Source organism: Argentina silus (assembly GCF_951799395.1).
Source record: "Argentina silus genome assembly, chromosome: 14".
Classification (NCBI taxonomy): domain Eukaryota; kingdom Metazoa; phylum Chordata; class Actinopteri; order Argentiniformes; family Argentinidae; genus Argentina; species Argentina silus.
Genome location: NC_139668.1, coordinates 3,930,909 through 3,955,799, shown reverse-complemented (window position 1 = coordinate 3,955,799; position 24,891 = coordinate 3,930,909). Strand labels below are relative to the sequence as shown.

Below are 24,891 nucleotides of genomic sequence, written 5' to 3'. Positions count from 1 at the left end.
TTTTCCATTAAAACAAAAGAAGTTTATTTAACTTTTTTCTCTGTATACTTTTATTATAATAAGACACTTCTCTGCTTGTACATTGCTCCCTTGAACTTAAAAAATGGCAACATTTGTTTGTGGGAATGTAAGTTGGGGTAGACAAAACTTAGATACATACATGTGTGTATATTACGGTTCCATTAATAAACCATAAACGCTAGAACAGCTTGAACCACTCCAGGTACCTTGGTAATGCTGGAAACATAGTACAATCTTTGAGTATTTCAGGAATACACTTATTTTTCTTTAAACATGAGTACATACAATGAGAGCACATCAATAGTAAGAGTTATGGAAGGATGGAGGAGTCTTGTAAGCCTGTGGAAGTGTATGGCTACCAATGGATCACAGGAAGCTGAGCTGCATTTATGGATGTGTTCATGCCAAGTAGAAGTCATAGTGAAAAATAAAATATACCCACTTAATTTGTCTGCCTTAGAGTGTATGGTAAAAATGTCCATACACCATAAACAGTTCTCCACTGCATGTACTTCATTTGAAATAAACATATACATACACATTTGAATGTATATACGTGAATGTATATAAGAAAGAAAACTGTAGAATTGTCCTAATATTTGTTAAAACAAAGTGTGGGCAAACAAGGCAAAAGTGTTTGCCATCCACATTCCCTCCTCCCAAAAAAGTTATCGCAGTAGTCACAAGAAAATGCACGCACACAAAAATGCATACACTCAATCAAATGCCCTACTCACAACATCCCAAAGCTAATGTTAAAACGGTGGCTGTCAGTAAACAAACAAACCCCAACTTACAGCAGTGAAAATTTGACGCAGATTTGATGAAAATAACATTAATTTGATCTATTTCAGCTTGGGTGTTGCCCTGTCAAATTTCAAAACAAGTGTGTGCCATTTTGTGAGTTGTTTGTGATACATCTGTCAGTGTACATGAAGATTGAATCCAATGCATTTCCTGTAACACTCTTGGAGGGTTACAGTTTTACTTACAAATGTGCATTTGGAAATGTGTTAAATAGTGGTATGTGAGAATGAGCACTCTTCCCACCTTTCCACCATAGTCCAGAATTCAGTTCAATTGAGCTATACTGTTGCCGCGCCACCGTGGTTTTGGAAGGGAGCGGTACGCTTTGAAACACTTTCCCAAAATGGAGCTCTTGCCTGTTCTACGTTGTCAGAGGAGTCTCAGGAGTGCAGACGTGTTTTGAGTAGAGAGCCATCCTGCAAATTTGAGTAGGACAGCAGAGTATATATATTAGTACAATACTCAGATGGCCAATCTTAATACTCTGGGACCAAAGTACCACACTGGCTGCGAAATGTAACTTGGCTCAATAATAAAAAAGAAAAAAAGAAAAAACACCAACCATTTCTTTATACTATAGGAGTGCTTAAAATGGACTCACCAATTGAGTCTTATCTATTGACGCAAAACCATTTTCTTAAAGTAAATAATAGTTTAACATGACCTTAAAATAAAGAGCAAATTAACTTTGTATTCATTTTTATCAATATGACTTATTTTCACTGAACAGTTTTCCTTAACAAGACATTTCAGGTGAAGGTATGTTCCAGAAAAATAGTAGTCAGTAAAGAAAATGTTAAAATAAAGCATTCAAGCTATCAATTCAGTCTTCTTAGGGGTAAACAAACTTGAAAATGAACAGGAGAATCTTTTCTTTCTTCCATAAAACTTGTTTGCAGTGTACAGAACCTCTAGGTGAAGAAAATGCGTTGTTGAGGCTGAAATCTGATGGGACCAAGCGCAACTAAAAGTAGAGCAGGTCAACAGGGAAAGAATAATAATTAAAAAAAAAAAAAATCACACAGTCTAGTTGTGAACAAGCAGCAAATACATTGATATTAGAGACAAAATGTAAGTGTGGGTGAGCAGTAGTACTTCAAAGGGTCTGTGGTCACAGTAATTAGAGATGTACTTTTCAGGAGATCAAAAACTCAGAGGGAGGTGGGGGATTGTATAAAAAGGTATTTTAATGACCTGCTTTGCAGAAGAAAAAATACACACTCCTAACTTTTTAAGGGAGGGAGGCTGAAACAAAACTGTCAAATGAGGCAAAAAAAACAAAACAAGAAAGAAAGAAAGAGAGAGAAAAAAAATCTATGGTACAATTGTTCTCATTAAAACGAAGAACCTGCAAGCAATCCCCCCACCCCCATCTGAGGGAGATAATGCATAACTGCCCTCCTGAATACCACCCCAGCCCAAAGTGTGGTATAAATATACACAGGTACATAAATATAAAAATCAGTTCTCTTGTTTGCCAATTCATCCGACTTGTTTTCATGTCACACTGCACCCATATTACTGCGTGTGTCGGTGTGTCTGTTATAGGTTATATTGTGCTTGTAAATGCAAACGTATCGTTTTTTTTTTTTTTTAGGGTTTTCAGTTGAAAGATGTTAGCGTTTAAAACTAACCATGTATCTGCTGATTCTTATTGGGGTGAGATTCAGAAGGGTGGGAGATGGCGGGACAACTGTAACGGGAGCATTACGGGGCGCAGAGTGAGAATTTACAATAACGGACGGTAGACACCAGATAGATGGGGAGAAAAAGCGAAAGAGGATGGGGGCCTAAAGTGACTGTGTACACTGCCTCCATAACTATGTATTGTACAATAATGTGCTAATATGTTACGGGATGAGAAAGATAGAGATGATGGAACGATAAAGACAGAAAGGGATAAAGAAGAGAGGGTGGATCCAGATTAGATTCCATCACTTCCTGTTTTTGGGGGAGGGCCAGTTGCCACGCCTTTCTCCACGATTGGCCCCTCCGTTACCGGCACCGCCTCCACCAGGCGGGCCTCGTGGGCCTCTTCCTCCTCCCCCTCCTCCTCCACCCCCACCCCCTCCTCCACCCCCACCCCCTCCTCCTCCACCTCCAGCGTTGACCCTCCTGTTCTGTCTCTCCATCCCAGGGCGCTGGCTGGAGAAGCTTCTCTTGTTAGCTGCTGACTCTTTCGCAGTCATCTCTCGTTCTCGTTCTCCGACCCCACCTCCGCCTCCACCTCCACCTCCTCTTCCTGGTGGGTGGTGATGGTGGTGAGAGGAATAAGATTTTCCTCCTCCGCCTCCCTCCCTCTCCCGGAACTCTGTGAAGTCACTGCTCTCGGAGGCGGTCTCCCACTCCTCGTTGGCCTGGTCTGAGTTCTGATTGGAGAAGTCAGGGGACTTGGCTCCCCCTGTCGGATTGTGGTTGTGGTGATGCTGAGAGTGGGTCTGGCCAGTGCTGCCTTGGTTGTAGTGATGGTGGTGGTGGTGGCTGTTCAGATTCACATTTGGACTACCAATATGGCTGCCGCTACTGTTGTTGCTGGTAGTCGTCGTGGCATTGTTGTTAGCATTTGGGGCATTACCAGTTGTGGTGGCAGCGATTGGAGCACCATCTGCTTCCTGAGGGGAATTCTGGGAAGGTGAGGAGGGTCGACCTCCTCCAATGACCCCCACGCCTCCGTTGATTCGAGCGGCGTTCTCTCGCTCCTTCAGCCGGCGGAAGCGAGGCGGCTTGTCCTGCTGATGCTGGGAGCGCCCATGGCGACGACGGCGGGGGGGCCTCTCGAAGCCCCTAGGAGGGAAGCCAGCCCCATCCGGGCCGGAGAGAGGAAGGGGAAGAGGGCCACTGGAATTTGACGTGGGGTTGGTGGAGGACTGTTGGGCCCCCACCCCTCCGTTCTCAGTGGAGCCTTGGGGAGCTGGAGTTGTTATAGCAGGGGTAGACTGAGGAGGGTTTGCAGCCTGATTCTGAGCTTTGCTTCCATCCACCGCCTTGTCCTTCTTCTCTCCGCTGCTTCCACGGCCCATGTCTTTGGGCACAGAGGACTGTGATGGGGCCTGCTGCTTCCGGACTGAGGTGGAGGACTTCGAAGACCAGCTGTGGGAGGCTGAGCCCGATCCTGACCTGTGTCCTCCAGCCATTCCTCCCCCGCTGCGGTAGATGCCTCCTCCCCCACCACCTCCACCCCTGCCCCTCCTGGAGGGAACTCCCCGGGGGGTGAACACCCTGGCTTGGGAGCCTCTGGGTGGAGCTGAACTGCTGCTCCCAGTAGTGAGGTTCTCCTGGCCAATGCCATTCTTCGTATTGGGCTTACGGTCTTCCTTGTCTGACTGGGCAAGATCACTAGCCGCACTCTCACTGCCTGTCTCCGAGCCTCTCTGCCTCCTCCTCTTGGGGATCTCCTCGTATTCCGAGCCCTCACTGCGGGTCTCGCTGCGGTTCCTGGCGCGCCCTGGGTTGGGCTGTGGCCCCCCCTGGCCATGTCTGCCCCCCGACACCTCACCCTTGAACTCCTGGTGGTAGCTGCCACCGGCCGACGATCGGTAGTCTCGGCTCCTACCGCCTGCCCTGCCACGACTGCTGCTGCCGCCTCCGGTGCTGCCTGTGTATGTGCCCCGGTAACCTCGGCCGCGGCCATAGAACTCTCCCCCTCGCCCTCGACTGGCTCTGCTGCCCCTGGCAGAGACTCCTTGGTGGTAGGATGCACCACTGCCTCTTTCGAAGGAGCGTTCTCTGTCCCTCCTGGAGGGGGGGCCAGAGTAACATGGTGAAGGGATGGGGTTGTCCCCGTCTTTGGGCCCCTTGCTCGCCCCTCCTCCTCCACCTCCGCTCGCTCGTTCTTTCCCTCCATTCCTGGGCTTGGCTGTCTGGGCAGGCTCGTCTTTACCAGACTGTACGGAAGAGTTCTGTAGGCCATAGGAAGTGGTTGATGACCCGCAGTCGTGCTCTTTGTCTTTTCCAAAACCGCCGGTCGTCTTTTCTCCTCCTTCGCCCTCCCCTCCTTCTCTCTTAATTTCCTTTAGCACTGGCCTCTTGATGGGACCCGCCCTCTTGTTGGTGTTAATGCCTCCCGACTGGCTGGAGGGCTTGTGGTCGGACGCAGGATTGGACGACTCATCCCCTCCTCGGGTGTTCCCACCCATGCCTGCATTTGCCCTCCTGCCGTGGGAAGAGGCTCCTCCTGCATTGCTGCTGCCGGGCCGTGGGCCCCACTGGGTCTCAGTCTTATGTTCCCTTCCTCTCTGGTTGGGTTTAGGTTGGTGGTGCTGCTCCCGCTCCCTTTGCTGCTGGGGCTGAGGATGGGCAGCGTGCTGAGAGGGCGCCGTCCCAGAGGACTGAGACGAGTGAGTGTGGGCAGTGCCCATTTTGTCCTGCTTTATGCTGCCGCCACCCCCACCGCCATCGTGCCCAGCTCCTGCGTCAGACTCACGCTGAGATGGGAGGTGATGCAGAGCCGCTTTGCCACTGCCATCCTCCCTGGCTAAGGAGGATGACGAGGAGGATGAAGAGCAGGAGGAGGAGAGGGATGGCTGGTGGAGTGGTGGTGACGGGTCACCTTTCTTAGCCTCGCCTCCCCTCTCGCGACCGTTTTCTGGCTTGTGGGGGTGAAGGTTGAAGTGGGAGGGGTGTTGGACATGGTGGTGGTGGAGGTGGATGTGGGCATTGCTCTCCAGGGGAGAAAGGTCGGCGCGACCATTGCGGTCATAATGGGGGTGCGGGGCCCCCCATATCTGGCCCTGCTGCCCCCCCCGGGCACCTTCGTCCTGGTGGCAGAAGCCGTGAGGGGTGCCGCCACCGCTGCCTCTCTGCTGCTGGTGGGGGGGCATCCGGGAACCATTGTCGGGGAAGTTACTGTAGTTTCCCCGTCCGCCCATGTAGGACTGGTGGTGGCTTCCTCCCTGTCCTCCCACCTGCGTCCCCACGGGGGGTGGTGTCTGGTTGGAGGAGCCAGAGCTAGGCTGCTGGATGGGGCCTGGCCCTCCCTCTCTCATGCGGACTGGAGGAGTGTCACTCCTAAAGAAAGGCAATAAGACACTTACCACATATGCTGTACTCATCGCACTAAACTAACTAAATGATAACACATTTTTCATTAGAAATGTAATACATTTTCAATAAGAAATATTTTTCAGATTCAAAGTATATAGTGTGAGTCAACAAAAAAATATTTAGAACATTAGATCCCTATTTTCTTACCTAGTTCCCTTGCCAACATCCTCTTCCTCCAGTCCCTGCTTCTGCCTCAGGGGGGAGCTCAGTCCCCTGCCCTCGCCTCCCCCTGGGAACACTTCTGGTCCCCACGCCAGCTTCGGGTCCATGGGAGGCGTTCCACGATGGGGGTGTCCAGGATGCTGCTGCCTGTCGAAGGGATCTGAACCAGAGCCCCCCGAATCAGAGCGCTCTCTCCCCATGAGCCCTTAAACAGAAGGAGGTAGCTTAGTTAGCAAACAGTCACATAATGGTGTTGTCCCGGCTCAGTAATGGCATGTTTTATATGCATGTGTGTGCTTTGGCTGGCGAACAAGCAATACTTCTTTTAGGTAAACAACCAACATTCCTACATCAGAATCTCTTCGGGCCAAATCATAACATGAGATCTGCGCATCAACCCCCCATTGAAGTCATTGACGGACTTAGGCGAAACTTTACTTCGTGCAACCATTTCTGGGGTCAGGATTCTTCTATACTATGACATTACACCACTTTAACTGAGCGTTTGATGACTCCTAAACTAAGGTCCACCCACCAGAGGGGTGCATGCTGGGAGGGTAGTAGTCCATGGGTGGAGGACGACCCTGCATCATTCGAGGGTCCATATAGGGCATCATCATCCAACGGGGGTCGAAGTTCATGGGCAGGGGCGGGGGTCGTCCCATGGAGTTGGGAGGGTAAAGGGGGGACTGTTTGGGGCCTGTCTGGGGGGTGCTGCCAGGGGAGGGGCCCTGGGGGGCCTGAGGCTGGGCTGGGAGCTGGTTCTGGGCTGCCTGGCTGTGCTGCTGCTGCTGCCACTGCTGCTGCTGCTTCAGGAGCTGCTCCTAAGATGTCATGAAGAAGGTAATAGAATAAAAGTAGAGGATGGTTTAGGTTACTCAGTGTAATAGGACTGCATGTACGGTGGAGCTACACATGATCTTTTGTGAAATTATCTATATTTGTTACACAAACTTGCACTTTGAAGGTTATACCAAATCTGCAATGCAGCAGCTGTGATGAAACTATTCTGGTTCATAACTGATGTTGTTTGTATTGATCAGGGCCACGGCTGTTCTTTTCTGGGACAGTGAATACAAACGTGTATGCTTTCTAGAGGTGTAATTGCAGGTGTGAAAAGCAATACATCTGTGTATTTGGTCTGCATTTATCTCCTTAAATCTAACAATTAATCTAATTGTCAATTGTCAATATATCAATTTAAGAATGTGGTACTCAAGGTAGGACTGTATAACACTTTTCCTGACCTGTTGCTGCCTCTGGAAGCGAGGAGGAAGGGACTTTTGATACTTGGAGTAGCCCTGACCGGGGGGGCCGCTGGCTTGGCGTCCTGCTCCCCCTCCCATACTCTCCAGCTTCACTGGGTCTGCTGCTCCTCCTCCTCCTCCTCCACTACGCATGTGAGTGTTGCCTAGGGCCTCCTCCTTGCCGTCCCCAGGCCCTGGTGCCTCTAGAGGGGGTTGGGGCTGCTGCTGTTGGAGTGCTGGGGGTTGAGGACAAGGCTGGGAGTCTGGAGGAGGAGAAAACATCAATGTTTAAAAGAGGATAAACAGGACATGAAAACACATCACAGTGAAGGTGCAAGCTGTGACAGATTTTACATTGTAATTCTAAGAACAATAACACCACAAAATGAGTGAAATCCATGTAAAACACTCAAACAATATCAAAAACTAACCAAACTATGTATACAGATATAATTATGCTGACTAGAAACTCACCAGTATTTGAGTCATAGCTGCTGTTGCTACTGGCCCTCTGTCTCTCATTAGCGCTGGGCCCTGTTCCTGCCTGAACAGCCAGTAAGGGGGGCTCCTCAGGGTCCACGCAGGGGGACGGGGGCTGGCTAATGTTGGGGGAGGAGGCTGAGAGAGACAGGGAGGGGCTGGGGCTGCCAGCTGTAGCGGTGTGGGAGTTCCCATCCAGGCTGGGGGGCTTGCTGCTGCCGCTGCTGCTCTGTTGCAGCTGCTGCTGCTTCTCGTCCAGCCTCTTCAGCTTTTCGGCACAGGCTGCACGCCTCTCTTCCTCCATCCTCCGCTCCTCCTCTTCACGCCGCCTCCGGGCCCGCTCCACAGCGGCCGAGATCTCTGAGGAGGACTGCTTCCTTCGCTGGCGCCACGTCTCGTCCTCGTCCTCCCCCTGGGGTGGGGCCAGCAGGCCAGGCTGGGGCGGAGGGGTGGGCCCTCCTGCTACAGGCGGAGCTTGCTGCTGGGGCTGGAGGGGCTTTCCGGGGGCCAGGGATGCAGGACCGGAGCCTCCCGCTGGGCTGGGCTGGGTAGGTGGGCGGTCCTGGGTGAGGAGAGAGGTGTAAGGGGACACAACAAAGGCAAGCCTGGCTGTACTTTTAACAAGCCCTTCCCTATGATTACATACCAAAAAAAAAATATGCGGCTAAATGTTATATACAAAACTAATAATGCTGTATGTATATTTCTAGCAGGCCCTATCCCAGATACCTGTCGGTAGTAGGAGTAGGGCCCCTGTCCAAGAAGAGGCCCTGGTGGGGGGGAGGGCTGCTCCCGGGGGCCACCAAGTCCAGGCCTACGCCCCTGTGTACAGGCACACCGGACCATTAGCTGGACTCATCCAGAATACACTAAATACACTGACAACTGTCCTAAATACACCGACTCCTGTCGACTGACTCCTGTCTACTGACTTCTGTCCTTGATTTGAACTATAAGCACAGTTCACTCAATATGCGTTTAACACTAGAAGCCCCAGGCCCTCATTACAAACCAAAGTACACAGAGTGACGTCTGGAGACGTCTGGATCCAGTTGTTGACGTTAGTGTAACAGTGTAATCATTGAATTAAATCAATGCCATACAAAAAGTATGGAACTGGATGTGTTTAGTCAGGACTTAAGAATCATTTGAATATCACATTTTAAAGAGCTTCGATATTGAATATAACATCTTGACGGACATAATTGGTGTAACTGTACATAGACTCCTGTAAACATTTATTTATTTTTAAATGCGGTCAAATGTGAAGCACCAATGCTTGATAACTCAAACAGAGCACAAATCTGAAGCACTAATGACATGTAATGAAATATAATTATACATATTTGCAAGGAGCTTTATACATCAATCATTTGCTAAGGCTAAAAAAAGTACAAGTGGACACAAAATTCTTTCAGTGGCTATGCGCTCTTACACTCCACAATGCAAACCACACTCAAATCAAATATTGATGTCTCTGTGACCTGGGGTGGTCCAGCACCATAGCCTACTGTGCACACGTGTGCCCATGTCGGCATGGGTACGAATCTGGCCCATGCCCTGATGACATACCCACTCCTCCTAACTCGTTTGTCTTTCTCCACTATCTCCAACCAATACAAATTTAAAATATAGGAATGGAATCAAAAAAATAACCTTTAAAAATATTGATGTCTCCTGGTTTATAACAAGGAGTTGGCTCTGAACACAAGTGTTCCAAATGTCTAATGGGTGCAAATGTGTCTGTCTCCCTGCTCGTGGATACCGTGCCCTTCTCATCAATCAGAGACAGGCAGGCTGCTGTAGTCTACATAGACACACAGGTGGAGAAACATTTCTTCTGTAGATAGAGAAAAACTAGGCTTGAGTAAAACAAATGTAATAAGCCTACATTTGGAAATACAGGTGTGATGAAGGGTGCATGTCTTCTGGGTGCACATTGCCGGGCTTCTATTCACATGTAATGGCTTTGATCGTGCAAATAACTGTTATTTTTCTGTCTATGTTGCTGATATCGCCATTACAGTTGAAATGGGTAATTCATAACTAAGGTCAATTTCATAAACCCACCAGAAACACGTGCACACACACTGGAGAGCAAATTGTTCGTCTCATCCATTATCCACATCATTACGCATTGACTGCCCACTTTCGGCCATGTTCCTGATATCTCCATTACAGTTATAATGGGTTAGCCATTCATAGCTATAAGATCAGTAAGAGGAGTGTAAAATCTACGGTGAGGAGTGCAAATGGACCATTTTGCACCTCAGGAAGTGACTTGGAAATATTTGCCATCAAAGAAAGCTGTGGTAGTAATGAAAATGCATCCAGGTTGTTTTCTGTGTGATTTTGAATTTAAAACAACACTATTATGCTAAAAACAGACATTGAGGAAATGTCAGGGAAGGAGGGGGACATGGGTGTCATAACGGCGTGGCGAGTTATTTTATTTTCAAGTGTCACACGCACCAAGACCTCCGTTTGGGACGACTAGTGTTAAAAGCTTGAATAACCCTGAGCTGCGACTGAATGTCCACTGAACATTCTGTGGTACCTGGTAAGGGGTGGTTGGGCCTTGGCCTACCCAGCCACTGCCCCCCTCCTCGGCCCATGCTGGCTTGCTGGTGGGGGGCAGGGGGCCATCATCAGCGTTGGAGGGAGGTGTGCGGCTAGTGTCCCCTCCGCTGTCAGAGGCTCGAGATCGGGAGACCGGAGGGGGGCCTTCCTGGGGCCTTTGCTGCTCCCTGAGTGGAGGAAAGACAAGACGTCAAAAACATTCCAACAGGTAACATTTATGTGGGTGAGCCAGCTTTGTCACATTTCATGGAGAAGACAGGAATGTCAGCGCACAGCATTTTGAGAAAAGAATTTGTTGAACATACCGTAGGCCATTTTTGCTCTCGCTTCTCTCTTCATCTCCCTCTTCTTCATCATCGCTAAACTTCAACTTGGCGGAGTAGTCAATCTCCTCATGAGCCCCTGTGTGGACAGTTCAGTCAGTACCATTGCCACCCTCAACAACCACACGCGTGAACAATGCATGCTTCCTATCTCTCCATTCCAGATCTCAATTAACCTGATCCCTTTATCCCCTCCCCGACTCAGAGCCAATGGATCAATGAGATAAAGTGCAACCCCTCTCCCTTAGCAGTAAATGTGATGTCCTGTATGTCTCTGAATGTGTCAGCAAACGATTCTGCTGCTCACAGCTCACACAAACCCAAAAAATCGGCTCAGATAGAAGTTGTTTTAACAGTGATGGACCAGCTATGGGAGTCTACTCTGAGTCTACTGCCTGGGTGGTCCCGTCTCTCTCTCTCACCTGCCCAGCCCTCGTCTCCATCGTGGTCCAGCTCATCCAGCTCCTTCAGGTCATCCTGCTTCAGGATGGAGGGACGCTTCACCACCTCTCCTCCACCACGAGGTCCACCCTGTGGCCTCCCGTCTGGCCCACCCTGTGATCGAGAGAACCTGGAGAGATTTTTTTTTTTTAGTGAAAAGATTCAATTTCCATTAAGTTACTAATATACAGTGTGTGGTGGTGGATGGAGGTATTACACAGAATCAAATGATCACCTAACAGGACAGTCTAACTTCATTGAATACACCAGCTGAATATTAGGCCATTCTGTCATTTGAATATAAACAAACACAGAAGCAACTGATTGTCGATTTACCTGGGGGCGGCCTCCGAAGGCGGTGGGTACCTGTAGGGACCCTGAGGGCCGTAGGGGGGCGGGAAGGGCAAGTAGGGAGGGTACATCTGAAAAAGCGAGATAAATACGGTTGAGACAGGTTTTACATCCCGACGCCCCCACTGTCAGAGGCTTCGTGAGTGTGTGAAGAGCGGAGTCGTGCACAGGGGCAGTGAGTGGCAGGAGACTGCTGCTACGCTGACGTCAAACAGACTGCTAGCCCATCTGTGTGCACACCCGACTGTGATGTTCTGATGTTTTTGACACGCAAGTAGCTTTTCTACAGCGATTCACACAGACATAGAGGAACAACACGACCACAGTTTAAGTGCAATGGGCACCAACATCTACTATAGGTGCAGGTATAACATTTCCATTTGATATGATGAATACAGCCCTTGTGTAGAGATTCAAGCACTTACGAAGGGAGGCATGATCCCTCTGTAGGGGGGGAACCCGGGGCCTACAGGGGGCTGGGGCAGGGCGGTGCTGCCGGCTGGGGAGTTCCTAGGCGGTCCGTGGGATGAGGGGTTCTGCTGCTGCTGAAGAGGGGGGAGCTGGCCTCCCCCAGCCACCCCCTCCATCACCAGCGCCCCACCAGCCCCACCCTCCGCAACCCCCTCCCCGGCAAGGGTGGGCGCCAAGGTGCGGCCCCCACCGTCCCGCCAACTCGTCACGTCTGAGGAGAAAGAGAGAGAGAGAGTCCATAACTGGTGGTAACATCGGCATAGAGTGGAATTAGGGACGACAAGTGACAATAGCTGCCATACGATTCCAAAGCTGCGATATGAAAGGGGCAAAAAACCTGCCAAATGTGGGTAGATTTTGGCATTGGCGGGTAAACGTGTAAATCTTACCAGCCGTTTTGGCGGGTAGCCAATAAAAGGTTAGCAAATACCATGCTTCAATTTAAAAATTAAAAAATGGTGCGATCTGCAATTATGGTCACCGTTGATTCAACATTTGTGACAACGCTCCTGCTGCTCTTGCCTCCTCCAGCTGACTAGAACTGCTGCGCATCTCACTCACGCTTCTCCTGACTTACAAATAAACCCCAGAGTCTATGAGCTGTCTTAGTAACAACAACGTCTCTGGTTACAACCTAAAATAAAGCATAACAGTCAAATTCAACTACCGTACACACAACAGCATGAGACAGCAACTTACACATGACCGTGTGAGATAGAAAACATGCAAGGGAAAATATTTAACGGTATTTTGACAGGGATAGGCGCAAATGTAAAGCCTACAGGAGGTTCGTTCTGTCCAGGGAGTCATTTTAAATGCGTCAGAAGTCATGCTAATGTTTTTTTGTGATCTTTGCCTTAATATTGGTTTAAAATGGCTGGTAAAAAAATCAGAGTGGCTGGTGAATTTTCTCATCCACCAGACACCTCGGCTGGTAGACGAAAAAGTCTATTTTCAGCTTAAAATGTTCGATTTTGACCAGATGGGGTCTTTAAAATGAGGCACTTGCTCTGACCATTGTTTTTATCCTGGATAGCAGTGCAGCCCTGTGGTCCAAATTCCATATTGGATGGGGTGTTGTAGTACTCACTCTGGGGGCGGAGGCTTGGTCCGGGCCCATACAACTGATCTGCAGTGCCCTGTTCTCTGCCAGCTCTGTCCTGGTCGCCAGCCGCCTGCAGGGTGGGAAATTCCTCGCGAGAGAATGGCGACGGTTGGTTTGATCCCTTTCCACCTGCCCAGAGTGAATGGGGAGGGGTTATTCAGTCAAATATGAAAACGCAAGGTACAAGGACATTGATGTAACGGTTAAGTCAGCTGCCAAGAACAAAGGGGACTCACCATCTCCTTGTGCTCCATGTGTAACACTGGCCTGAGCCCAGGACCTTGCCCCTGCGGCCTGGGCTGAAGCTGGAGCCGGAGCCGGAGCCTAAGAGAAACAAACACACACAGCGGAACATGAGCACCATGGAATCATTGTACATTACAGTTGTGTTAATTGTTTGGCATTTCTTGTTTGTTTGTGCGGCAGCCTTACCTCTGGAGTTGGTGGGGTTCTCGGACGGGTCGGTGCAGGCGTCTGTGAAACCACAGGCTGCGGCGACTCCAGCGGCGGTGCTGACAATACATCGGTACTGAGAGAGACAGACAAACATCAGACGGGTTAGTGTCAGAAACGTCAGTCATTCAGACACTTCAGCCTGTTACTGAGCTTGGAGCCCATTTGTAATGTTCCAGCTCTGTTTCCAACACAAACTAAATGCACTTCTTGAGATGTTACATCTGGTCTGAAAAATCTGTCTTGAAAGACCCAAAAGTCAACCATGATCTATTGCAAATAAAGATGGGGGGGGGGGGGGGGGGGGTTAATCTGAACAAATGATACATAATTCACAATCAAACTATAATCATTTGTGAAAATACCAAATTCAACACAACACAAAAACATTGGAAAGTGTTAACTGCTTCCATTGGTATAAACGTTCCTTCACAATGCCTTGGAAATGTATAGCTATAGATTTCACTTCGAGACTTTTATTCATCCGGAGGGCGGCGTTGGCCTCACCTCTTTGGGTCTGCTGGTTCCTGCTTGCTTGCCCATCCTGTGCCGTCTTTTGGAACGAGCGAGACGTTGGGGTCGTTGCCTTTGTTCTCCGCCTTCAGACTGGGCAAGTTGGCAGGGGGTGGCATACGCCGTGCGGAGGCAACTTTACCAAGAGACTGCAGGCCATGGCGGGGGGGAACTTAAAACAGACGGACGGACGGGGGAGGGGAGACACGAGGGAGGATGTCATTAGCAGTGAGAGACCACTGTAACATAACACCACTTAGAGCGAACAGGAGAGGGGAAGAGCATGAGAACGCAGACATAAGTAGGCATGCAAGAAGATGCTAGAAGAACGTGAGCTGCGTCTCTGCAGGTTCTTATGAACATGTATCCAAAAAGAGTTACCATGTCAACTTCATAGAATAACATCAATCACCAGAGGCTGATATAAAAAAATAAAAGTATTGTGCTTGCACAGCCTTGGAAGACCCTCTGAAACGTGCTGAATCTCTCTTACACATTTCTTGGGGCTAAGAAAACCACACAAGTACTTAGGGTTGGGTTGGGGGGGGGTTGTAGTTTGGAAACAGGGACAGCTGCTTAGAGCTGGCAAGGAGCTCCTGAATAAAACATAGACAGGAACATGCTGAAGTCAAACAGTGATTACAAGTAGACCTCTGTCCCTGGGTCAGGCTGAATGGTTATGGGGCGCTGCATAACAGGAGCCATCCACCCTCAATGCTAGGTTTCTCTATAACTGCCCTTTTCCCCTGTTTGACCAAAATATGTATATCCTTCCTTCCTTGTATTTTCTTGCCTGTGTCACATCAAAGGAATGTTGAAGAGACATTTTAGATTTCTGCATTTAAAAAAAAAGAAAAAGAAGAGATATCAACAACATAAACAGGTAGAAGGCTATGACACCTAGCAGGCTAGCACACCCTGAAGGCTTGGCACGAAACAATGCAGCATAGCAGCTCCTGAACCGAAAGGTCCTAACTCCAACTCACATAATGTTAGTCTGTCTCCACATCATGTGTGGCTACATTTCACAAACAATGTCTGTCAAGAAAAATGTGCAACGGACATGCTACAGAAAATGGAATAAACCTGAATGAAATAACATAGTAATTTGAATCATTAACAGTGATAAACACCAAGAAAAATAGGGAGGCAACGCCATTGCACACAATATTTGGGTAATGAAAGTAAGAAAGACTCACCAACAGGCTTTTGTGCTTCAAGGCTCTTTCCTTTGTAGGTATCAAACAGGTTGAGAGATGCATACTTGGTTTTGCCATCCTTCCCCTTTGCAGTTTGCCCAGAGCGCTCTGACATTGCGCTGTCCGCTCATTGAGTATGGTGAGCCCTGAGACTAGAAGAGAGTGAGATGAAAAAAGATACATTTGACACCAGGTAATGTACTGAACGCAAGAGTTAATGTGGTCTTGAGTTGACACCGGTTCGAAACAATGAGTATGAAATATACCGCCTCTCCTGTGCAGTGTGTGCAGGACCCTAGGCCCTATGGGCACAGGGAGAACTGATATGGGCCATAATATTGCAGAGATTCCTGAATGTAAGAGCACTTTTTTACAGTAAAGCCAATCAAGCCATGAACACTTCTGCACAGGAAATACTGTACTATGAGAAAAATGACAAGAAGCAAGGTTGCCATGGTGATGCATTATAAATGATGTTCTTGTATGCCTGCCTTGAGAGGAGGCCTCCATGGCAACACCACCAGGGTCGAGCCCATTTTACTGCCACCAATAAAATCCACTGGGCTGACATCTGTGCAATTCATAATTTGGCTATAGCATGTTGCTTTGTAACTTCCTCTTAAATGTTCCACAATCTCACAAGTCTTTGGACCACATCCAGCTTGTGAAAAATATGATGAATTGACTTTCAATTCTTAGAATTAAACATGTTTTATAAGGGAAAAAATGATGCAAGTCAATAGTAAGTTACTACAATTAGTTGAAAAAGCTAATATGGCTGAATATGCTGTTATGTAAATGTTACTCATCAAATTCAACAATTCCTCGGTACAGCCAGTCTAATTTCATGGAAAATGTCAGATGTGAATATCAAAGCACGCTGACAAGACAATCGATACCCAAGTATACCAGTAAAAGCATAACAGATCCAACTGCGCACACTATACATATGATGAATCATGAGGGGTTTCAATGAACATTTGTAGCAAAATGAACATGATATAGGCTATAGGCTAATACGGGTTGCCGAAATGAAACAGTTGCAGAGTCCTCTGTCTATATTCCTAATTTACCACTTCGTATTGTTTTATTTGCATAACTGTCGACTAGCATTCGCCTAATATGACTCAATAGCTCGATGAGATTACACAATTAGGTCGTGGGATGGCCGGCAAACTACATGTTGTGCGGGGATTAAGAAGGGCAGTTTTGCAAGCCATCACTGCAATACAACAGGACAAGGGCCTTGTGTCATACAGAAAGTTAATGTTCTAGCCAGCTCCTCGCCACAACCATGAACATATATAAATTACTGTCATTACTGTCATTCATCGGCTAACTAGTTTCTCTAGCCGGTGCAACACTACTGTAAAGTCAAATATTAGTTTCAATAGATACCAGATGGCTAGTTGCTGGCATAAACATCAAACTGGCTGTAGCCAACGTTAGCTTTCCATTAACAGCTTGCTAGCTAATACGGCCTCCATATTCACGCTGGGAGGGAGACTGCGATGTTCCGTAATACATTTCTAATACCTTGCGCTAGTGAATTAAGCCAACTAACATTCATCGTTAAAACATTGTGGATATTGCAATATCAACTCAAACTGGATGCGCTAATATGGGTATTATAAGGTCTCACAACCAGGACCGAGGCAATTAGACAAACGATTTTATGGAAAGAACAAAACAAAATGGCGGTGTGGTGGATAGGCCCTACTGGCTGCATTTGTAGAACAAACCGGCTAGTAATGCTCATACCTTAAATATCTGGACCCTGAACGTCAGACCCACGGTGTGAAATTCACGTTCTGATACCTACAACACACTATGGTCTAGCCTGTTTACATATGATGTGGACAATTCCAACCGAGCCAGCCATATCCATGCTAACAGATCTCCCTTTTACAAATTGTACTGCTAACCCAGTTGCTAGATAACACTAGCTAGTTAACGTAGCAACACTATTCACGAGTGACAGTTAGCTAACGCTAGCCTGGAAGCTAACTGGCACACGCATCTCTTGCGACTGAATGTTGGCATTGTTGTTCGTGATCATCCTACCAAACTCCATATGTATATTTATCTGAAGATATTAAATGTTCCCACTAACCTGGTCTTGTCCCGCTTTGTCTCGAGGTTGTATCGCAGAATAATATAATCAAGTTAGCTCTCTAGCTAGCAATCACGCTGGCAAGCTAGCAAGTACCCTAGCTACCAATTCCGATTTAATGCTAGCTCGTCGGCTATATAGAAGCCGAACCAGATTATATAAAATCGGAGATGGGGTACTGTAGACTGATGTGTGTAAAGCGGCTTACTTGTACTCCTTTTCTTTTTCCACAAAACAAATGAAAAAGGAAAAAGAAAATATTAGAGAGAGGGCTTGATCCGTCACTACAAGAGCCGTCAACGGCTACTAGAGACGGCAGTGCAGAGGGGGTTGGAGAGGGCACGCAAAGAGGGCGGTGTCTAATTAACATAATGAGTTGCGAAACCAAGTTTTGCCCAATCAGATATTTTATTTTTTATGATTTTCTGCGAAAATATATACAATTGCCTATCATATCGGAACTATAATTCAGAATTATTGATTGGATTATTATAAATGTATTGCATGGATTTAAATGATTGCCTGTTTCCTACGTTGTCCTGTCGTTTACTTATTTGCGTAATGCCTTTGCGCTCATTTCCCTCAGCTCATAGAGTTTGTATCTCTCGGCCATTTGCATTTTTGAATGTAAAGATGTTCTGCTTACTTCTGCTTATGAAGTTCATGAATGTCAACCTTATAATCTTGATTGGTAAACGTCATATCCACATATCTAAAGCCTAACTCCTGAAGTCTAACCCCTGTTTATGTTTATTGATTTATTGTACTTCAGTCTCTAGATCACATAAAAGCTTGTCTACTGCTATATAATATACATTGTTTGTGGAATGTCTGTCCACAAGTCTCATGTTTTTTTTGGTAAAAAATAATCATTGTTATTGATTGTATGTACAATATTAAAATATTTATTATATATATAATATAATATATGCCATTTAGCTTACGCTTTTATCTAAAGCAACTTTACATTGCTGTGAGTGCATACATTTCAGTATATCCCAGTATATCCCAGTATATCCCAGCAGCAATCAAACCCAAACCATGTTCTACCAACTGAGCCCAGAGGACAATGTCTGAATGTTTATAATATCCATTACTTTCAAGAACAGATAAATAAATACAAGATCTTTCAATTGAAAGAAAATGCCTTTTGAATTAACCCAATTTGCCTGTGTGAGGTCAGAAGTGTAAATATCAAGTGACCAGTAATAGCTTCATCACACATCTGTCTTTTGAGGGACAAGTAAGTTGTCCTGATGTTTTTGCTTAAATTTATATTTCTGTGTTAATATAAAAATCGTATGTGATTGAAGTATTCTCTTTATGTAATCTATCTTCCAAGTGTCATATTCTAAACATGATTGCTCCAAAATATATAGTTGAAGGCAAAGCAAGAATTTAGGAAGTCTGATGATTTATTCAATCCACTGTTTGTACAAGAGGACACAAAAGGAAGTTCTGGAGAGACCATGTTTCTACATGGTAACAATGATATTCATGGCACTTGGCTCATTCATGGCTGTGGCTTGATGATACCACAGAATTAGGATGGCTGAAACAGTGTTTTTTCTGTGCTGCATTGTACAATTACACAGGTGTTAGTCTACATGTATTTAATCCAAGTGTGAGTGGAGTGCTGATTTCAAGAGCTGTTAGAAACACAACAGTTTAAACAACAGTACAGCATCTACACACAGAACTGCACACACACACACACACGCACACACATGCGTCATTATCAATTTCCTTAATCAGAAAAATATTATTGAGAAAGTAATATCTCAATCATAGTAATAGGCAATATTCAAACAACATATCAACATTGACAAAATAATCTACCAGGATCGCTTCAGGTATTCCAAACATTCACAGCTGCTCTGGAGTAGGGGAATCATAGTTTGGATAAACATGAAAAATTATCGACAACAGGGTAAAAAATCCAGATCCAGACACTCACGGACATCAAATCCCGAACATATCAACATTGATTGATGTCCTATTTAACTTACTCACTTTCAGGAAAGGACCTAAAACGTTGTGAGAGAGAGTCTGATAATGAGTGCAAAATCAAGTACAAAATCATGGATTTTTATGACCATAACATAATGGCAATACAACGTTTGACAAATTTCCATCATAGTTACCAATCAATACATAGTGACTGTGTTCCATTTTGAAACCTGAGGTAACTCACGCTCAAAAACAAAGGAAATGACAGGAGGCAATTTTGACAGTGTAAGTTGATCATTGATCCACACCCACGTCATTAGTATCCCTGGAAGAAGAGGCACACAGCTGTCATTCTAAATCGTTTGTGCCATAACAAAGTAATAGTCTCTTTGTCATCTCTTAATTTGGCAAAACATAGTGGAATTGCAAAGTCTTATGAGTCTTCTGAGAGAATTTCATGCATCCTCTTCCTCTTCCCTCCTTCACCTCACCTCCCCTCCTGCCCTACCGTCCACCATAGAGGTGGATCTTGGCGAATGAGATGGTCTCGTCATAGTCCTTGTGGCCCTTCTCGTAGATGACGTAAATGTACTTCCTGTCCTCCGGTGAACTGCTCTTCAATGATGTCATGGAAGAGTAGCCGCTTGGCCCCGCCCAGATTTGGACGGCATCCTTCTCCCACGAAGTACCATTGGTCAGAGACCAACGGAGGGTTAGGTTAACCCCTGAGAGAGAGAGAAAATTTGAGTGATTTCTTTGAAAAGTGAACATTTCGGAATACACTTTTAAGGGCTCAAAAGACAAGGCCACAGAAAATGAACAAATGGAACATATCCACACCCCCACTGCCCCCCTCCCACCCACTCTCTCTGCTAGAGGGCGCTATCTCTGTCACCCCTAGTCCTTACTCTGCTGGCTGTTGGCTGGGTTGGTGAAGTAGAGCACCCCCTCCTTCTGCAGCGCCCCTGCTGCTACCACAGGGTCCACCAGCGTGGAGTCAAACACCAGCTCCTCCAGGGGCAGCGACTCGCCTCCGTCCAGGCTCCGCACCACCACACGGCAACGACAGTGGTAGTTGTTGTTGTTGCGGACATTGATGACGATGCTGCCGTCCTCCATCTCAACAGGCTATGGAGAGAAGCGGCAAGCAGGGTGTTTGAACTGAACTAAGTTTGACTGTCTCCAAACGGTTCAGTTCTGTAGGACTACAAAGGTATTTATTGTTGTAAAACGCAGTGTTCATCAATCGTCGCTCAGTGGGATGTTGACGGCTGATAATTAGCTGACACCAAAGGAGTCAGTTCATAGGTGCTAGCTTAAATTACCTGCAAGACTGAACCATAACTTCACTGGCTCCTTTACAAAAAAAGCTTCTCTGTTAATACCTGGCACTCATCTGGGTTAAAGTCCAGGGGGAGTTTGGGCTGGTTGTAGGGGATGCTCTTCAGTGCAGCACCATTTTTCCAGCTTTTGCCATGGTCGTCACTCAAGACACAGAAGACTCCGTCACCTTCAATGGAACCATGGCCACACACCACCAACCGCCCCTTAGCCGGGGGGTAGCGCTTCTGTAAGCAGAGACATGATAAGACACTGCATACGTACAGAGAACTGCCAAAGTTGGGCTAGTAGATGGGCTCCATCTCAATACTAAACTGATCTATGTTGCTTGTCACCTTTCCTTCATGAAAACAGAGAAGAAAGTAATGTGAGGAAAACATACTAGTGAGCTTGTGGTCATCTGGCCAGTGTTTCTAAGGCAGTGGAGGAAAGGACAGGTGTAAACACTACTGAGATGAAGCCACAGCCATTAAATACTGAGAGACAGATCCAAACACTCTAGCTACCCACTGACCTTCCAACCTAAGGTTTTCTACATGAGTCATAAGATGGAGGATTGTAATTGGGACAGTAAAATAAATAACACCTGGGAGACTGCGATATATTACTGTCTCATAACACTTTGTATCAGCTTTTTCAAAAATGAAATTAGTTAGTCGTCGATGGTGGTAATCAGGTAAAAGTAGTGGATGGGCAAAAATATTATTAATTTAATTTTAGAGTGGGGTGGCAGTAGCCTAGCTTGCCCTATGGGCCAGGCGCCTATGGGTGACACCCCTGTCCCTGAGAAACATGGCTCGTGAGAGTGGGATGAATACAAAGACTGTGACCCACCTGGATGCCAAATCCCGGTCCGGGTGCGAAGCTCTTCACCCCCAGCTGGACAGAGAGGTTGCGTGGCTGGCTCCAGCTTAGGCCGTCATCCATGCTCTCCACCAGCATAGTGCTGGAGGGGCTGCAGTGGTAGCGGTGAAAGCAAATGGAGTAGAGCAGCAGCAGGGAACCCCTCTCCTCATCCACCACGACTGATCCCAGGTTCAGACCGTCCGCCAGCAATCCATCGTCTACGATGAAGGAGGTGGGAGACCAGGTGGCCCCTGGGGAGGAGGGAGGGAGGGAGAGGAAGCAAAGAGTGGATCATCATCTCATATGCAGGAGGTGGATGGGGCATTCACAATTGGTACAATTATGGGTAAATTAAACATGTGGAAGCAGATGTACAAATTGCACTCCAACTTGGTCGTGTGTGTTGTGTCGCCTACCTCTGTCTGTAGAGCGTCGCATGGAGATAAACTTAGCCCCTATGTCGCTGGCAGACTTCTTCCTAGCTTCAGCAAAGGCCAGAAGACTGCCCCGGGGGCTGAAGGAGAGGAGGGGGATCCGATAGGTGTTCACCTCCCCCGCCCCTCCCCCCACCCACAACAGCTGCTCATCATAGACCAGGGGATCAATCTAGAGGCACAGAGAGAAAGACAAATAGAAAGAGAGAGATTTTACAAATGCAGCCAGGTAAGACTTTTGGAACATTAGGCTAACTCTAGGGAACAGACAACAACATTCTCTACAGCATGTGAGAGTGACTCCTATTCTCTGTACCAACAACTAACCCTAACCCTAACAACTTCAAGACAATATCATTCTCTTCATTCCAGTGTGATAGTCAACCACCATCTCAGCAAACGTAGTTCTGTGAATTGATGATATGCATGGGCTTGACATTCTCTGACAAACAGAATCATTTTTAAGTTGGTTAAAGGGGAACAACTGCAAATTTGGGAAGTTGTCTGGACTCTCACTCTGGGAGAGCGGAGCTATCTACACATTCTGTCACAGTGAATAGATTATGTTCGGGAAGCCCAATCGATTCTGAGATATGGCATATGCATTTTATGGGATAATACTGGGTCACGGGTTCACAACTATACCTTTTCTGACCTCTCAGCCAAGCGAGGAGCCCATGCGTGCAGTAGTAACAAAACGCTTTGCAGAGAGATAACTTGACTCTGTAGCTAATTCTTAGGATTTGCTATTTAGCTGCCTAGCTAGCAAACCGACTGAGACGGCGGAAGAAGGCATCACCTGCTTCCCGCACGCCTGAGCAACAAATTCATATTTGGACTTTGGAATTATTTCCCAGAAAGAATATGAACATGTCTCTGTGGTCTCTGAGCTCCATCTAGCTCCATTAAAACTTCCCGTCTCGCTTTTCGTTGTTTTCACGGCTTCAAAATAAAAGCGCGAGTTAAAACATGAATGGAAAGTGCTGAAATGAGGACAAATGACCCAGATAGTATATACAATTTTTAAAAAGTATTGGTGCAATTACATGTAATTTTACACATGCCTATTATATTTGTATAAACTGGACTGTACAGAAATATTTTTCAAAGATTTCAATTAATCTCTGGTACCACTCTACTCGGCAACACTTTTAGAATATGGATCAGATGAGTTTGAGACTAAAGTGATGTCTCAGCAAATGTTGATGGCTTTACTGGCGCCATACAGCTCAAAGTGCCCTATCTGCACTGATCACCTGATCCATATTCTAGAAGTGTTACCGAGTAGAGTGGTACCAAAGATTAACTGAAATCTTTGAAAAAATGTTTTGTACAGTCCATTATTCTGGGGCAATACTATTTCACCAGGCTAATTAGTATATAAGAACAATTACAAATACTATAACAAATACTATATGGTGATGATTGATATATTTGTAAATATAATTAGCATATGTTGTGGTTCATTGATCCATATTTACCATATTTAAATGCTAAATAAAGTTACTTGGGCGCTCATATTTTGAAGGAATCGGAAGGTGGGCGAAGTTCCACTGTTGGAGCTCAGAGAACACAGATAAGGCACAGACAGATTTCCCAAATGTGTAGATCCCTTTAAGAAGGTTATGACAGATAGTTTTGATTTTGTAGATGACTTTTGTAAGACCTGCGGTCATTGCAACCTGCTCGCATGATTGCATACAATCCTTCATCCTTGCAAAGCTGCACGATCACATAACTCACTGGCAGGACAAACAGATCCCATAATGTCTCACTGGCAGGACAAACAGATCCCATAATGTCTCACTGGCAGGACAAACAGATCCCATAATGTCTCACTGGCAGGACAAACAGATCCCATAATATCCCACTGGCAGGACAAACAGATCCCATAATATCTCACTGGCAGGACAAACAGATCCCATAATATCCCACTGGCAGGACAAAACTAAAACTAAACTAGATGACTTACCTGAGCATAAGTCGTGCACACAAAGGGAAGTAGTACTGAGAAAAGTACTGCGATGTGGCTTCTCACTCCCATAAAACCAGTCTTAGCAAACATGCTGTTTTATAAGTTCCGAAATAGTATTTTGTTGGCTATATTCCGATAAAGAAAGTGTTGATAAATTGATTCAGAAAGATGAGTTAAGGAAGTCACGGACCTAACTACCGTATCTCGTCGAAAAACCGCGGTCATATGACTGAGATGGGCGGTCACATGACTAGTCGTCAATAAAAAAAATTATAACAGAGGGAAACTACGGAAGACGATTAGAGACAAGTGAAGAGTGAAGATAGATGTTCTAAGGGTAATCGAAATTTCGAGAATAAATCAACATTACATTTCCAGAATAAAATCAACATTTGGAGAATAAAGTCGAAATAAAATGTAGAGAATAAAGTAGGAATATTTCGAGAACAATGTATTTCGAGAACAATGTATGCCCTATTAGGATTAATGACTGTAAAAGAAGTGTAGTTTAACTACATATACCCATAGTGTAATTTATTTTGTAAATTTAGTGTACATTTCTATTATTTCTAATATGCCTAGGTGTTCAAAATATACTAAGCGATTCGTTTCAATATGGCCACGATAGTTCATGTTATTTCATCATTAACCAATTGATTGTCAATCCCACCTAGCCAACTACATCTAATTTTATTCTACACGTAGTCTAAAAGTATAGAAGTTAGGTAATGTGAAAAACTCAAGTACTGCATTCGAAGTTGACTCAAATGGTAATGATTTGAGAAATGTATGAACAGATTGATCCAAAGCATATTGATCGCGAGAGAACGGTAAAGTTGGGGCGCCCCCTCTCGGACCACAGGGGCCATTTGATCTAAAATAATTATTAAGCTCATTAGCTCGAATACCGGTTTAGACCAAATAACAAAAAAATGTCACACGTGTCTGTACTCGCACCACGGAAGTGTCAGAGTCTTGTTGTCACAACTTAGAACCAACAGGCAAAATACAGAATGACTTATTATTCAAATAATAC

At 46.0% G+C, this 24,891-nt stretch overlaps 2 protein-coding genes across 4 annotated transcripts; both read right to left on the bottom strand.

The window, feature by feature from the left end:
• Positions 1 to 17,633, bottom strand: prrc2a (proline-rich coiled-coil 2A). 3 transcript variants are annotated; one of them, XM_083684317.1, is made up of 17 exons: positions 17,518 to 17,633; positions 15,197 to 15,348; positions 13,992 to 14,169; positions 13,464 to 13,560; positions 13,268 to 13,355; positions 13,017 to 13,160; positions 11,881 to 12,137; positions 11,441 to 11,526; positions 11,086 to 11,234; positions 10,646 to 10,742; positions 10,318 to 10,507; positions 8,490 to 8,582; positions 7,755 to 8,322; positions 7,281 to 7,543; positions 6,569 to 6,857; positions 6,019 to 6,238; positions 1 to 5,835 (listed from the first exon to the last, which is right to left on the bottom strand). In XM_083684317.1, the coding sequence occupies exons 2-17, from the start codon at positions 15,309 to 15,311 to the stop codon at positions 2,763 to 2,765; spliced, it is 5,907 nt and encodes a 1,968-aa protein (XP_083540443.1). In that variant the 5' UTR covers positions 15,312 to 15,348; positions 17,518 to 17,633; the 3' UTR covers positions 1 to 2,762. The 3 variants fall into 3 exon arrangements, with proteins under 3 accessions (XP_083540443.1, XP_083540442.1, XP_083540444.1); XM_083684316.1 differs by having other exon boundaries at positions 17,310 to 17,599; XM_083684318.1 differs by lacking the exon at positions 8,490 to 8,582 and having other exon boundaries at positions 17,310 to 17,599.
• A 1,009-nt stretch (positions 17,634 to 18,642) lies between these two features.
• neu1 (neuraminidase 1) lies at positions 18,643 to 24,042 on the bottom strand. Its single transcript, XM_083684363.1, has 6 exons — positions 23,853 to 24,042; positions 21,863 to 22,052; positions 21,435 to 21,697; positions 20,645 to 20,827; positions 20,168 to 20,387; positions 18,643 to 19,984 (listed from the first exon to the last, which is right to left on the bottom strand). Exons 1-6 carry the CDS (start codon positions 23,943 to 23,945, stop codon positions 19,764 to 19,766), a joined length of 1,170 nt encoding a protein of 389 aa, XP_083540489.1. The 5' UTR covers positions 23,946 to 24,042; the 3' UTR covers positions 18,643 to 19,763.
• Between the last annotated feature and the right edge of the window lie 849 nt (positions 24,043 to 24,891).